The 16,878-nt window shown below is 43.7% G+C and overlaps 1 protein-coding gene across 2 annotated transcripts in view; it reads left to right on the top strand.

Moving 5' to 3' along the window:
• Positions 1 to 16,878, top strand: part of LOC103181824 (solute carrier family 13 member 4) — a 50,449-nt gene extending 33,571 nt beyond the window's left edge. For both annotated transcript variants that reach the window (XM_007898537.2, XM_042335793.1), the window contains exons 9-16: positions 1,686 to 1,805; positions 3,377 to 3,478; positions 3,697 to 3,798; positions 5,319 to 5,425; positions 5,984 to 6,147; positions 11,348 to 11,509; positions 13,500 to 13,637; positions 14,345 to 16,878. In XM_007898537.2, the coding sequence (XP_007896728.1) occupies positions 1,686 to 1,805; positions 3,377 to 3,478; positions 3,697 to 3,798; positions 5,319 to 5,425; positions 5,984 to 6,147; positions 11,348 to 11,509; positions 13,500 to 13,637; positions 14,345 to 14,482 (1,033 nt within the window). In that variant the 3' untranslated portion in view covers positions 14,483 to 16,878. The remainder of the gene's footprint in view (positions 1 to 1,685; positions 1,806 to 3,376; positions 3,479 to 3,696; positions 3,799 to 5,318; positions 5,426 to 5,983; positions 6,148 to 11,347; positions 11,510 to 13,499; positions 13,638 to 14,344) is intronic.

Here is a 16,878-nt window from a genome sequence, read left to right as displayed (position 1 = left end):
TTCATATTGCCATAGGTTGAATTTTGCTGATTTTGTAAAGAAAATTGCAAAAACTAAAATACAGCAAATGCTCAGCAGGTCGATGTACATTGGATCGGTTGACATTTTGCATGCGACTCTTCACCAGAACAACAGAACTCAGTTGACAGGTCTTTGTGTTTTTCACCATAATCATGTGCCAAATTCTGCTTCCCCATTTCCAGGACTCGGCTTGTAATGTGATATTTATCGCAGTTATTGTTCTGTCAATTATCCAACACTACAGGGATCGATTTGTTAAAGCAGGGGATTGACTGCTGCTGTTTGTTGCCTTTAAACAATTAGATATGTGTGTTAGCCTGGCTCAGTGGGAGCACTCTCGCCTCTGAGGCAGAAGATTCAAGCCTGTGGATTCAAGCCCCATATCAGGACTTGAAATCACTCCGATGCAATGCTGGGGTGCGTTGCATTGTTGGAGGTGCCGTCCTTCAAATGAGATGTTAGACTGGTCCCACCTACCTGTTCAGGTGGACAATAAAGATCCCATGGCACTATTCGAAAAGAGGAGAGAGTTTCTCCCAGTGACCTGGACAACAACCACCCAAATAAAAAGGTCATTCATGGCGGGGCTGTTTGTTGGACTCTGCTGTGTGCAAAACTGCCTGCCACAGTTACCTACAAAATACACAGTCAATCCACTTCACTGTATATACTGTGAAGCGCTTTGATACATCTTGACAAGATGATATCAAATGCAAGTTTATTCATTTGTTCCACGTAGCACTGTTGGGGCTGATGTGGTTGTAAGGCTGTCTTTAGGGGACGGCACCACCCAGTGGTGTTCATCAGACCTGCATTTAATTATTTTGTGCAATTGATGTGATTGTGAGGCTGAGACTTTATGAGAGGAGGCCATACAGTGGTGATAATCAGCCTTTAATTAACTTTTTCAGTGCAATGGTTTATTTGCAAAGCTGAAATTTTAGGAGAGGATGCATTTGGTGGGGCTAAATAGGTATTAATTAAAGTATTTAGTGCATCAATGTGGTTGAAAGGCTGATTTTAGGAGAGGTCGCTATCTTGTGGTGATCAGACCTGCATTCAATTATTTATTTGCAGTATTGGGCTCAGACTGTTGTTACCATGGTGCACTGTCGTAAACTAAGCGGCATCGATGCTGCTGATATACTTTAACACACAACCATGTAATGAGCTCTGGTGAAAGTGACATTGTGGTGAATATGCATCCTGAGCCTGCTGTGCCCACAATATGCCTGAAGAGCAGGGCTGACAATCTTTAGAGCTGACAACCCTTTGGGATGACAAACCTCAGAGCTGACAATCCTGTTTCACCCACTATATTCCTGCCGCCGGAACCCACTAAAACAAATATAAGCATCAACATACACCTGTACCCGACCATCACATACATGATTAGCACATCCACTTACATGATTGGCACACAAGGCGAAACTCCATCCAATAGACGTCTGGTTCGGAATCCAACCCTCAATATATTCTTTCTTGTGTAACAGGAACATTCTCCATTGCAAATCTCGCTGTAAAAGGGGCAGATATACAAGTGTTCAGAGCAACCTCGAAAAATCAACTCCTGTGCCACTCCCCATTTGGTGGATGATTTACGGCTCCTGCCTATGATGCCAATAGTTCTTGTCTGACTTCTGCCTTCTTCTCTCACTTGACAGCCGCTACCCTGACGCACGCTCCATCAACTTTGGAACCTGGTTTGTCTTTAGTTTTCCCATCGCCATCATCATGCTGGTGCTGACATGGGTCTGGATGCATTGGCTTTTCTTGGGTTGCAAGTAAGTATGGAGTTGGAGGCAGACAATGCATAACTCCTGTGCTAAAAATTCCATAGGATGGTAACGTTTCATCATGTCTCTTACTGCTGGACCATGCACATGACAACATGTATATCAACAACAACTTGCATTCACATAGCATCCTTCATGACGTCTCAGAGTACTTTAAACATCAATCACAGATTAAAAATAATAGGAATTTATACCATTCTACCATTTCTGCACTCTAGTCTTTGACTGGGGGTTATAATATCCTGATGTCTGTAACAACTCTGCCTTGTATAATGTTCTGCAGCTTTAACACCTTGCTGCCTGTAAGACAGCTCCTCCTATGATGCCCACTCTCTGTAATGTATTGTTCAGTATAATAATGATAATCCTTGCATTTGATATAACACCTTATCATTTTGTTGAGATAGCTCAAAGTACTTCACAGAATATACTGTAAAGTGAATTGACTGGGAGAAACGCTGCAGCTAATTGCGCACAGCAGTATCGTGGATTGAGTGACCAAATGTTTTATTTTTTAAGGGATTATTACCCCCAGAGAGCAAACCAACAATCGACTAACAACCAGGTTCCTACTTACTCCTAGGTAAACAGAGGCATGCGGAGTGAGGAAATTTGCCTAAGGTTTTGCCGTGCCCTGGAATGGAACCGGGTCCTCTCGCTTGCGAGGCGAGTGCGCTAACCAATACACGACAGGTCTCCATAACCCATTCTTTGCAAGCATGCTATAATCCATTGCTCATGATACTCTCTAAAACTGTGCTCACCACTCGCAAAACACACCATTATCTTATCCTATTTTCTATTGTTTCATTGCCGTCAGTGCTATTTTTCATTCATTAGTTCCATTTGGTATTTGACAAAATCCAACCCCTCTGAGCACCTTTCCTTTGCATATAATTGTAGTCATCCATTAAATTGATGTTCAACTTTGATATGTGCACTCCAGTGGGGGGTGGACATGTTTTGGGCCCATCAGATCTAATGAGATTTACAAACTCGGTTCTGATAATGTTCCAACCCAATGATTTAACTTATAGTGTAAAAACTTGCTCTTGGGTTAGAAGTAGCAGAGGGACAAAGCTTAAATTAGAACAGCGGCTGGGGTCTTGAATTAAAGTGAGGTAGAATTATGAATTATAAAAGGAAACGATACAGTCCTGTTTTGCCACATTAAGGAGGAACTGGAACAAAGGTCTTTAAAATGATGAGGGCTTTTGGTCGAGTCAGTAGTGAGAAATCATTTCCATTGGTTGGTGAGTCATTGACAAGAGGGCATCAATTTAAGATATCTAGCAAATGAACAAATGGGGAGATTAGGAGATTTTTTTCACACAGAGTTGTTAGGATATGGAATGCCCTACTGGAAGTGATTGCTAAGACAGAACTCATATCAGCTTTCAAAAGAGAATTAAGTAAATTACCGGAAAGGAAAGGGCAGGTAAGTAGCCTGAAAGGAATGTTCCTCAAAAAGGCCAGCACAGATATGATGGGTCAATGAGCTGCAAATTTCTATGGTTCTATTAAGTGGTTCTATTAATTTGGTTTCTCCATCTGGTCAGTTTTCAGGAAACTTGTTCTCTGAGCAAGAAAAGGAAGACAAAGCGTGAGGAGATGTCCGAGAGAAGAATTCAGGAGGAGTACGAGAAATTGGGACCTTTCAGGTAATGTCTTAAATTTCAGTGTGGGGACTGTCTCACCCGGTCATTTCCCTCCTTGATCCACGATTGCCGGACTCTGGCTTCCACTTTGTGTGAGAATGAGTCCAAAGCTCCCACTGCACGAGTGTCACAGGAATTGTCCAGTCTATTTGCCTGTTTTTGGAGTTTGCCAGAATTTGTTCACAACATGATTGAATCTGACTACTGCTCTTGTTTGTTAGGTACCCTGAAATGGTGACGGGAATATTCTTTGTGCTGATGACTTTACTGTGGTTTACTCGGGAACCAGGCTTTGTGCCTGGGTGGACGTCACTCTTTGAGAAGTAAGTTGAAGATTGTACAATTTCCAGTCAACTCCCTGAACTCTAATCCACGAACCATACATTAGGTGAAATGCTTTGAGACGTCTCAATGATGTGATAAGGCGCTATATGAAATGCAAGGATTATTATTACACATTTAATATAAGAACATGGTCCCTTTCTTCTTTTAAATGATCCGATAGCAGGGACAACCCCCCAAGTTGGCTCTAATTATGGGCTCTATCTTTTGCACTCACTCTAATCCAAGATGACAACAACAACAACAAAATTCCATTTATAGAGCGCCTTTCACATCGGGAGGACGTCCCAAGGCGCTGGATAGTTGGGTCAGGAGCCGAACAGGGGGGAAATGGTCAGGGTGACGGGAGGGAAGGGAGGGATCGAGGAGGGGGTAGAGAGTCGAGGGGAGAGCTGAAGGCACGGTCAAAGAGAAAGGTCTTGAGACTGCCCTTGAAGGAGGAAAGGGAGGAAGCAAGGCGAAGGCAATGGGGGATGGAGTTCCAGAGCCTAGGGGCTGAGAGGCTGAAGGCCCGGCCACCGATGGTAGGGCGGTTGGGGCAGGGGATGTGGAGTAAACCGGAGCCAGAGGAACGGAGGGTATGGGCAGGTAGATAGGGGGATAGTAGGTCGGAGAGGTAGGAGGGAGCAAGGCCGTGAATGGCCTTGTAGGTGAGGATGAGGATCTTGAATTCAAAGACTTCACCCCTCTCCAACCCTATGTTTCAAAGCTCCATTCCCTCTCTCAAATCCAAGCCTTGACCGTCCCCCTCACTCAAATTCACTCCTCTGCTCACTCTGATCCATTTTCCCCTCATTCTGATCCAAGTTGTTCTGATCTGATGCAAGTTTCCTCCCTTCTCCCTCACTTTAATTCAAGACCTGTAGCTCAGTGGTTAGAGCACTCGCTTTGCAAGTGAGAGACCTGAGTTCAATTCCAGGCAGGGCGAAACCTTGGGCAAGTTTCCTTACTCCACACGCCTAATAATAATCCCTCCAAAAACCAAAAACAACAATTAAATTGGTCATTTTCAATCTACGACTGTTTGTGGGACATTGCTGTGCGCAATTGGCTGCTGCGTTCGCCCACAAATATACAGTCAATTCACTTTACAGTGTGTTCTGTGAAGCGCTTTGGGACATCCTCCCAACGTGAAAAGCGCTATATCAAATGCAAGGATTATTATTATTATTATTATTATTAAGACCCCAACCGCTGTTCTGATTCAAGCTTTGTTGCTTTGTCCCTCTGCTACTTCTAACCCAAGAGCAAGTTTTTGCACTATAAGTTAAATAATTGGGTTGGGAGCATTATCAGAACCGAGTATGTAAGCAAACATGGGAGCATTCATTGAGAGAATCAAGAGTGTAAAATAAGATCTAATGAGATTTGCTAATATATCTGGTCTATCATGGTGTTTTTATGTCACTAAAGAGTTTGCTGTGGTTGAAGAATTTCAGTTATTTTTATCTCACTGTCCTGTTTGACTGTTCTCTGAATATTATTCTCTTTATTTTTTTAGAAAAGGCTATAGGACAGATGCCACTGTCTCCATCTTCTTGGGTTTTCTCCTCTTCTTGATCCCTGCTAAAAAGCCATCTTTACCTTGTTTTGGAAAGACAAACAATGGTAAGTACCAAGTGAAAGGCTAAATTTTCTGGTGACGGTCCCAAACAGTCAGAGTGATCCTTATAAAATTTCACATCACCAGCTCCAATTCATTCTTTCCCAGGACCTCACAATTGTGGAACTCCTGACCTCCCAACATCAACTTCCTTCTTTTTTTTCCCTTCCTCATGCAAACATTTAAACTTGGTGCAATTTAAACTGCCTTTTTTCAACATTCGTGATGGTTTGCACTATGAACATCATCATAAGCACTGATCATTTCCAACTGGCAAAGTGTCCTCTGACAGCATGGCAGGCATTGTAGTACCTAATGGGATGCACTTTTGTGCTGCGGATCTATGCTGTGACCCTGTTGTGACCACGAAGACCATTTGAGTCTGATTCATGTTGCAGCAGTCATCTGAAGGGTACACATCCACAGGATCACATACCTTAGCCTCAGAGATCAGTCACTGGAGTCATTGCCTTGTTGAAAGCCTTTTCCACATACCTTATATATCTGTATCTTCAAATGAACAAGCACAGTGTTAGATATAGTTCTCTGTTTTTTGTGCACAGAAGAGGAAAGTGATAAGGAATCAAAGAGTCTGGAAAACTCTAAGGCCTGTGAGATCTCCAACCCATTGTCCCCACTGATAAACTGGAAGGACTTTCAGAAGCACATGCCCTGGGAGATTGTCATCTTGGTGGGAGGTGGCTACACTCTGGCTTCAGGCTGCAAGGTAAAACTAGACGTGTGTGTTTATGTGTGTATGCAAAGGCATTATGTGCATTTGTAGGTGTGTCTACATGCACATATGTGTGTATCTAGACATGTGAGCAGCTATATCCTCATCAATGCCATTCTTATCCTATGTTTATGAACTGGTTTGGGTGTACAGGTATTCTTTTGGAAGGTGATGTCTTTGTATATATCTCTCATATGAGCTGATTGTTAACAAAGGTGCGTGAACAACCAGGTCAAGTGCTGCTGAAGATCAATGGATTAGTACAGATATAGTAAACTTGCCTCTCACGTCCATGGTTGAGGGTCATACATTGAAATATAATTGGAAAGATTGTGAGCAGATACAATCCACAATAATGGAAGTAACCAAAGTCAGGAGGAGACAGAAAATGAAAGGAAGCCTTCTTCTGCAGGTTGACTGTGGAGGATGGTGATCAGAAGATGTAACCTCCTTTACCAAAACAGTTGTATGGATGAAGCAAAATGTTTGAGAGATGAACTGTATAACAGTGACACTATGACCAGAGTAACCCTCAAATACTCGCAGTACACACGTGTCACTTGGGAAGTCCTCTCGAAGTGAAAGGCACTATATAAATGTAATCTTGTTGTTGTTGTCACTGATGAACATGACACCATCGTACAACAACAACAAAATTACATTTATAGAGCACCTTTCATGTCGGAAGGATTTTGCTTCCCAAAGCGCTGAACAGCCAGGCGTCGGAGCCCGAGCATGGGGGAGGGGCGGTGTAGGGGTGTGAGAAGGCAAAGAGGTGGGAGGGCGACCAAAGACACGATCAAAGAGAAGGGTCTTAAGACCGGCCTCGAAGGAGACAAGGGAGGACGCGAGGTGAAGGGACCATTGGATGGAGTTCCAGAGTATGGGGGCAGAGAGACTGAAAGCCTGGCCAAGGATGGTAGGGTGGGTCGGGCGGGAGACATGGAGCAGACTGAAGCCTGTTGAACAGAGGGAGCAGGCAGGTTAGTAGGGAGTCAGCAGGTCAGAGAGGGGATAAGACCATGGATGGCTTGAAAGTGAGGATGAGGATCTTGAACTCGATCCTCTGAGGGATGGGGAGCCAGTGGAGTCGGACGAGGGTGGGAGTGATGGTGTCACGGAGCCTGATGCGCGAGAGTACATGAGCTGCAGAGTTTTGGATGAGCTGCAGCTTGTGAAGGGAAGAGTTGGGAAAGTCGATAAGGAGGGAGTTTCCGTAATTGATCCTTGATGTAACAAATGCGTGGGTGAGGGTTTCGGCAGCCTGAGGGGTGAGGCAGTGGCAGAGTCTGGCAATGTTGCAGAAGTGGTGGTAGGCAGTGCCGGTCATGGCGCGGATGTGGGGGAGCAAGGACAGTTCAGGGTCAAACAAGACACCCAGGTTTCTGGCTGGCTTAGTGAGGTTGAGTGTGAAGCAGTGGAGACTGATGCTGCCAGCGCCCAAGGTGCAGAGGCACTGGCGTGAGCCAATCAGGAGGGCCTCGGTCTTGCTTATGTTGAGTTGGAGAAAGTTGTCCCTCATCCAGGACTTGATGTCGGACAGGCGGTCAGGATGCCAGTAGTCCTGGAGTTGAGGGTGGAGGCAGAGAGATAGAGTTGGGTGTTATCCGCATACATGTGGAAATTTACCCCATTTCTGTGGATGATGTCACCAATGGGGAGCATTTAGAGGGTGAAGAGGAGGGGACCAAGGACAGAGCCTTGAGGAACACCGCACAAGACAGTGCGGGGGCTGAAGGAGAAGCCGTTTGCTGCGACGAAGTGGAGACGGTGTGAAAGGTAGGACCTGAACCAGTTAAGGACAGAAACTTGAAGGTTGAGGTGGGAGGAGAGGCGGTGGAGGAGGATTGAATGGTCCACGGTGGAGAGGTCGAGGAGGACGAGGAGGCAGAGGGAGCCCTGGTTGCACATGGTCAGGATGTCATTTGTGACCTTGACCAGAGCAGTTTCCTTGCTGTGGGTAGCACGGAAACCCGATTGGAGGGGCTCATGGAGGGAATGGGAGGAGAGAAAAAAGTGAAGCTGAGAGACAAAGGCTCTCTCAAGGACCTTGGATAGGAAAGGGAGGGTTGAGATGGGCCGGTAGCTGGATAGGTAGGATGGGTTAAGGGAAGGTTTCTTCAAGATGGGGGTGATAATGGCTGTTTTGAGGGGGGAAGCAACAGTGCCAGGTGACAGGAAAAGATTGATGATGTCAGCGAGTAGTAGAGCAAGGAGGTGGTGCTGGGATTTAAGGAGAGGGTTGGGGATGGAGTCCAGGCAGCAGGTGGTGGGCTTCATGGAAGATATGGTGGTGAAGACAGAGGAGGGTGCTGTGGAGAAGAGTAAGCGCAGAGAGCGGGTTGGTGCAAGAAGTGGGCCAGAGGGGGAGGAGTTCAGAGGACTCCACGGCAGCAGAGAAGGACTGCGGGGAGATCTTCTTCCATGGGCGGTAGAAGATGGTGGTAGGTTTGGAGAGGCTACTGGGAGTTGAGGGAGATTAAATGGTGGTCAGAGATGACCTTGACAGTGATGGTGACATCTAAGATGCCGGGTGATCACCAGGTCAAGCGGGTGGCTGTATGTGTGGGTAGCAGAGTGGATGTGGAGGGTGAGCTTGAGAGAGGAGGGGAAAGAGGAGAAGGCTGATGAGGTAGAGCAGGAGGGGGTGAAGTGTAGGTTGAAGTCGCCTAGGATGATGCGGAGGTTAGAGCAGAGGCAGAGGGAAGCTAGGAGGGTGGAGATATCAGAGATGAAAGTGGGGGAGTATTTTGGGGGCAGTAAACTAGGAGGATTTTTAGAGAGAGAGGTGGGAGGGATGGCAGAGGGTAAGGTGTTCAAAAGAGGGGAATGAGCCAGTGGAGTAGGGGGATAGGGCAAGTGACGCCCTGGATATGAGGGCCACCCTGCCACCACAGTGGTTGGGGTGTGGGGCATGGTGATAGGTGTAGCCGGGTGTAGTGGCCTCAGTGAGAGGGAAGATGTCACTTGGGGTGATCCAGGTTTCAGTGAGGGCCATAATGTCAATATTCTCATCCAGGATGATATCGTTGACAGTCAGGGTGTTGTTGGAGATGGAGCGGACGTTTTGAAGGCCAATGCAGAGTGGACAATTGACAGGGAGATGTGTGGGATGGGAGGGGGTGGTGGGTTGGTTGGCAGGGGCGGTGGGGATGCGGATGAGGGAGGAGAGGCTAGCCCCCGGGATCTGGGTCCAGGGTGGCTTGTGAAGGTAGTGGGGAATGGGGCAGTCGGTGTGGCTGCTGCTGGAAGGATTCCTGGGCTGGAGCAGAGGGCGGCAGTATATGTTATCATAAATATAAGAACATAAGATTTTGCTAGATGAAAGAAGACCAAGATCCATCCAGTTTGCCTTCCACCATCCTGGCAGTTGTTTGACATATCATTTCCCAAACTATATACTGTATCTCAAGACATTATTCTCTAGCAGAAATCTATGTAATTTGTTCTTGAAACAAATGACTATTTCTGCTTCCACTATCTTCCTAGGGAGCCTGTTCCATAAGTTTACTACTCGCTCACTGAAGTAGTGTTTCCACAGATTTGTTCTGAATTTAGCCCCCTTCAATATAATAACAATAACAATCCTCTGGTTCTACTGTTCAGTACAAGTTAAAACAGCTTATCATGATCTACATTATCTAGACCCTTATGAGTCTTAAAGACTGTAATCATATCACCCCTCAACCTTCTCTTCTCCAGCGTGAACATGCCTACTTTATCTAATCGCTTTTCACAGTCCAGGTCCTCTATGCCTTCAATCATTTTGGTTGCCCTCCTCTGTATCCTCTCAATCATTGCAGTATCCTTTTCGTATTGCGATGACCAGAATGCAGTATTCCAAATGCGGTCTCATCAATGATTTATAAACTGGCAGGATTACTCCAATTTTCAGCTCAATATTGCCCTTTTAATACAACCCAGCATTTGGTTTGCCTTACTCACTGCTACCGAGCATAGCTTCAACTTATGATCAATCAGGATCCCCAGGTTCTTTTCATTTTCCATACAGTTTATTTTTTTTCCCATTTAAATAATAGTCCCTTCCTGGATTTTTTGTCCCATGTGAAGCACTTTGCATTACTCTACATTGAATTTCATCTGCCATCGATCTCCCCAATTCCCAAGTATGTTCAAGTCCTCCTGTAACCTATCAAGTTCATCTTTGCAGTCTACCACCTTCATTGTTTTGTGTCATCCGCAAATTTAGCCACTGTACATCATGTACATGAACGTACATCAATTCTATACACCGTACATGAACGTACATCAACTGTATGCTTAACGACAACTTGCATTTAAATAGCAAACTTCCTGTGGGCTAATGTCCCAGAGCGCTTAACAGTGGCGGAGTCTCACAACGAGCCAGGGGGTGAGGGAGGGGGAACGTGACCATAAGCCCAATCAAAAAGGAAGGTCCACAGGCAGGATTTGAAAGGAGGGGGTGATAGCCTTGTTTCCCCTTCTTTCTGAAGGGCTTACACATTTAACGCTGAAGAATAGGTGCAGTATATTCAAAACATAGTGTAATGGAATCAAGATTTATGACAAAATATATACAATTGTAAGGGTTACATCAGGATTCTCTGTCTGTTCTGCTTCCTTCAGACTTCCTTCTTGACTTTTCTGCTCCCATCATCTCCCAACGATTACTGGAAAAACCTTATCCTTGTATCCTAAAACTATCCTAAACTTGTTTTCTACAGAAATCTGAGAACCTCATAGTCTGATCCTACAAGGCGGCAAGTTATCCATGTCGGCTTTTTGCCAAGGATCTCTTTATCTTTTCCTTGAGCCTCTGTAACTAAGTCTCTACAGTATCTCTTTCACGCATTCCTCTGGGTACCTTTCTATGAATGTTATGGTCAACAAATAGTTTATTTATTCAGCATGGGCTTTTCTCTGTATTCTACTGTGTTTAACTGTTACAGTCCTGATACATCTGACAGGGGGAAAGGAGGGATTGAGGAAGAGAGTTCCAGAGTTTCGGGGCATAGTGGCTGAAGGCACAGCCAACGATGCATTTATAGAGAGCCACAGTCACTACACTTTACAGTATATGCTATGAAGCGCTTTGATTGCAATCAAATACAATCAAATGCTATATCAAATGCAAAGATTATCATTTTTGCAGTCTAGTCTAAGNTTTTTTTCATACCAACAAGTTTCTTCACTAGATGTTATTCTTTCCCAGGTATCTGGCCTCTCAGACTGGATTGGAAGTCAGATGGAGCCAATGACCAGCCTCCCCCCGTGGGCTGTCACACTCATTGCCTGCCTCCTGGTGTCGGTTGTCACTGAGTTTGCTAGCAATCCTGCCACGATCACAGTTTTCCTGCCCATTCTCTCCACTTTGGTAAGGAGCTCCTGTAGTCATGGAGGCAGTGGTCATTTATGGTGTGATACTCTACACTCTCACAACTTTTCTAATTGTTTGCTTGCAAAATACAGTCATTACACTTTATAAGAAATGCTGTAAAGCACTTTGAGATGTTTCAATTGAATGCACAGATTATTTTAGTTTGTGCAATGCTGATGCTGAGAATTTTGTTTGAGTGACATAATAATAATAATGTATTGATGTATTGATGCAATGTCTCCTCCCTTTCACCTCTGAGACACAATTCATATGGGTCCAAATTGCTGGTGTGAAATTTTCTTGTTGCCAAAATGAAGGGTGATACCAGATGCTAGGAGCAGCTAATCCTGAAATAACTTCACTGAATGGAAGTGCAAGTGGCCTTTTAAGTATTACCTGAAAAAAATAAGCTCCCTACAATACAACAAATTAGCATTGAATTTTCCACCTGATTCAGAGCAGCCATTAGGATGGTTGATGTGAGGAATATGAATCTCAGACTTGTGCATCAGCGGACAGACTGGGGTGAAGACCCATTTTAGAACTGTGCAGTTTTGCCTTATTATCTAACCTGTGCTGTACTTGACCTCAGAGTGGGTGATGAGGGTAATTTAAAAGGACCTTTTAATCTCTGTCTAACCCGTACTAGGGTAAGCTTGTTGCTGACGTTTAGTGAAAAATGTGGAAAATCTTTATAAAAAGCACTACAAATGATAGCACTGCTGCCTATGATGATTCTTATACTGTACCATTTCTTATCATATTGAGTTTTCTGAGATCACCCTTGCAATCACTCTCCTAGTTTCACCATCTCCATTATATTATACACTATATATATCTGTGTATGTGTGTGTATATATATATATACACAGAAAACTCTCGATAACTCGATCCCGGCTTAACTTGTCACTTCCACTTAAGTCATCATGCTGTCAATATCCCAGCCGCATTTATTTATCTATTTATACATAGGCCTAACTCGCCACTCTGGATATCTTGTCACTATGCCCTTTTCCCTTGAAACGATGGTTCTGCCTGTAAAAACACAGTTAATTCACTTTACAGTATATTCTGTGAATTGCTTTGAGGCATCTTGTAGACATGATATGGCGCTGTATCAAATGCAAGGATTATTAGTATTATCAAGAGTTTACTATGTGCATATATATGTGTATATATATATAAATATAAGGACGTGTACATATAAACAATTTGAACCATTGATTAAGAATCAAGCCAGCTACTTGCTCAAGGTTAATTATTATGTGTATGAATTGTATTCCTCATTCAGATTCCAGGCTGTAACCTGCTTAAGAGTATTCTATAGATAAACTTTGTGAACAACTCAATTAGATCCAACTTGTATCTCATCCCAAGGCATCTGGTACTCTGTGCTTAAATTATATGAATCTCTTGATTGGATTCCAGGCTGTAACTCACTCCTGGATATCAGTTACTCTGATTCAGGCTGGCCCAGTTGGTAACACTCTCTCCTCGAAGGCAGAAGGTTGTGCGTTCACATCGGGTCTTGGAATAGTCTAAGATGACACTCCCATACAGTGCTTCAGGTTGTATTGCATTGCTGGAGGTGCCATCCTTTGGATGAGACATTAAACTGAGGCCCCATCTGCCTGTTCAGGTGGATGTTAAAGATCCCATTTGAAAAGAGAACGGAGTTTCTCCCAGTGTTCTGGTCAAAAATTCCCTTGAAATACATTAGACATTGCTGTGTGCAAATTGGCTGTCGCATTCTCCTACAAAGCTGTCACTACACTTTACAGTATACACTTTACAGTATATTTAGAAGTGACAAGTTAAGATGGGGTCGAGTTATCAAGAGTTATGAAGTGTTTTGGGGCATCAATATGAAAGGCACTATCCCAAATATATTACTTCTGAATGCCTGCCATTATTTAGGTGTTTCTGTGTACTCTCTGGCTGCTTATTCTGCCTGTATTCTGAAGTCTCCTCTCTGTTTTTCTTGCAGTCAGAAACTCTGCAGATTAACCCCTTGTACACATTGATACCAGCCACAATGTGTGTGTCCTTTGGAGTGATGTTGCCTGTTGGTAACCCACCAAATGCTATCGTCTTCAGTTATGGACACTGTCAGATTCAGGATATGGTAAGCTCTTGTATACTGCATGAAGAACCAGGTGTGGGTGGAATTATAGAACTGGAGAGAGGGAGCCACCATCCTCTAGAGTCTGTCTTGTACTGACTGTTGTGAGTGGATGCAATATGTGCAGTTTTCAGATTTTAATTTTATGGGAGATTTAACTAACCAGTTCATGATAAGCCTAAATCAAGACAGAGAGATCTACACTGTGATAAAGTTTCCCATTCAGACTTGATGAGTCGCATGACCTGACCAATAATCTTTACATAATCATGAATAACAATTGCTTTGATACAGGAGTGTGCACACTTCACTTTGAATGTTGCACCTCATTGGCACACATCTCATTAAGGCATTATACAAATTTAAGTTGTTGTTACAGTAGTATATATATCAATAATGCACATCTCGCTATAGTGACATACCTTGCAATACATCAAAATTACACCTGTCACTGCCATACACCAACAATGTAAATAAGATTGTAATATGCCGAATTGTGGAAAGTGGATACGCCACAGGTTAGTAATATTCCACTGAGCAAAGCTAAATGTTTATCTTTGGGATAGCTGAAAGCACGAAGGGCTCAGTGCCCTTCATCATAGTGTAAACATACATTTAGTTTCTTGAGTATCTCGACACTCCCGACAGTGCTCCTGGTAGTATTTTCCCAGGGCCTCTGTGACTCCTAATCTCCCAATGTTGTGTTTCAGGTGAAAGCTGGCTTTGGGGTGAATGTCATCGGGGTGCTTGCCGTGATGCTGGCCATAAACACCTGGGGATTCCCTCTTTTCCAACTGGAAGGATTCCCAGACTGGGTTCTGGTCAAGAATGTCACTGAAAGTTTTTAACAAAGGGGCAGAGCAAGAAACATACTAGGAATGCGTAACAACCAAAAAAAACAAGGAAGCAGCTAAAAAAAGATTTGATCCGTGATCATCTATGAAGCCTGGTGCTGAGAATCCAGCGAGAATCACTGCTGAGATTGTGCAGAGTGAGGAACTCAGTCAGCTCCCTGCCATCTCCTCATTCAACTCTTTGAGGACTGTCGCAGAACATTCTCCCACCTTTTACAGGCTTCAATTTTTGTTTAGTTTTTTTTGTATTTTTAATGTTTTCCGCTTTCTCCCTCTTCTGAAGGTGATGACTTGTGGTGGTGGGTGAGGGTACATTTCTGTGGCAGCCCTTCTGGTACCTCACACAAGTGGTTATTCTTCATGTGTAAGCCAAGACCATTGGTATTGACAAATCATTCTGCTCTGTGTGTGTGTGTGGTGGGGTGGGGAGAGGGATTGGTGATCAGAATCACTGACTAGATGTTCACACTTATAGGTTTTTCAGGAGGTCCAGGGATTGCGATTAGGACCAGGAACCTTGACTGACATGGACATTGAGTTGGTATCTCTAACACGCCACTCTCCCCCCATGCCCACCCCCACCCACCCTGGTCTGAGATCATCCATCTCAGCACAGTCCAAACTTGGGAGCTTCATTCTATGGTTGGTGCATTTACTCACTGAGCCATCAGAGTTTGAAGTCCCATTTTATTTTTTCCCCAATTATAAACCAGGAGGATCTTATCGTGCAGTTAAAAGTATAAACACAGTATGCTCTGAGAGCTGAAGCTGTCACCAAGCGTATAGGGTACAGGAAGAGAGATTGTTATGGTTTGGGGCTACACTTTTGTAATCACTCATATATATGTGTGCGGTCCTTTGTACAAGGTATCCACAAAGTACTCTTACCCCTCTGTTAAAAAACAGTAATATGAGACCAGAGGAGTTAAAGCAAGCTGTCATAGTAATGCATTTCACCTCCTCACTCCATCATGTTACAGAAGATATCGCACTGAACATGGTGATGGATCATTATCTGCCATGAAAATGATGGCTCTCATACCGATCCTATGGATGCCTGAATTCAGTTAAACACTTGTTAAACACTGAATACAATTGAGTACTTCTAAATACAATTATTATCATTCTTCCAAATGTTTCTGTTATTGGTCGATGCTGTAGAAAAAAAACATGGGGGTAACAGGTCTTAGTGGACATCCTATAAACATGTATTGTTTCAGCTGCCAATGCACACATGGGATATTTTGCTCCTGGCCTGATTTTCTTGCTGGTGCCACAAAGGTAAAATTAAAAAGCTTTAGATTTTTCCAAGCTGAAATTTAGAACAACATCACAGAGCACTTGTCCCTGAGATCAGTCAACGGTCAGATGGTGCAGACAGTACTATTTTATGAAGGTATTGGTCATCACCTCATAGATTAGCTGTCTGAGGAGAGTTGCTCTCTGAAACAAATTGGTTCACTCCTCAGCAGAAACAGCACCTGTTACACTGTGAGCTTAATTTAAAAAATCGTGTTTATCTGCTTAGGCTGAATAAAATAAACTCACAAGAAGGTGAACCCATTGGAAATATCTAAAGATCTGAACCTTGAGAGAAGAAACATATCAAAAGTTTAGCTTATTGCTTAACGTACCCCCCACCGCCAACTCCCTGCCAATTTTTATGCAGCATATATGCACACTCTTTCCACTGCACTGCATGCTGAAGACGTTTTGCTTCCACAAAACATGGGAGTTGGGTGGGGTGTGTGGAGTTGAGTCCCTATGTGAGATAAACATGCGCTGGGTGTCAGCGCCAGCGGATTTCTGCTTAAGGAAGTTTCTAATAGAACAAAGCTCTGATTTCCTGACTGAACAATGTGGAGTCAATGCCTAAGCAACAACCACCCAAAGTCTCCTGAGAAACTGGTAACAAACACTGAGTTGGCCTGTGAGTGACAGGGCACTCTAATAGTATTTGATGCAAAAGTGGAAGACTGCCCATTCTCAATGAACTTTGCAAATGATTGTCTTTGTATTTTAGGGGTGAAAATAATAAATTATGTCTAATTGTGAGGTTTGTTGTGCAGAGAGGCTGAGCTGGAGACCAGTTGCTTGGTCAGCTATGAATTTCCAGGCTTCTGGATTGATCTTCATTGAAAGACACCATTTATTGATTGGAGAATACTTAAACCAGTTTATAGCCATTTGATGTAAGGTATGTGAATTAAATGTCTTGGGACATCCTTTGCAACATGCCAGTGCCGAAGAGGATAGAAGGGCCATTATGAATTCTTGATATTATTTTATTGAATGAAAGAAGCAAATCAAGGATAATCACTGAAGATGAATATTTATGATAATTTGGGGATTTCAGTATGATGAATAAATATCAAGTGTCACAAGTGTCA

This window comes from Callorhinchus milii, unplaced genomic scaffold, assembly GCF_018977255.1.
Source record: "Callorhinchus milii isolate IMCB2004 unplaced genomic scaffold, IMCB_Cmil_1.0 Scaffold5, whole genome shotgun sequence".
NCBI classification, from domain to species: domain Eukaryota; kingdom Metazoa; phylum Chordata; class Chondrichthyes; order Chimaeriformes; family Callorhinchidae; genus Callorhinchus; species Callorhinchus milii.
Note: the sequence above shows the minus strand (reverse complement) of the source record. Positions and strands in the feature narration are given on the sequence as shown.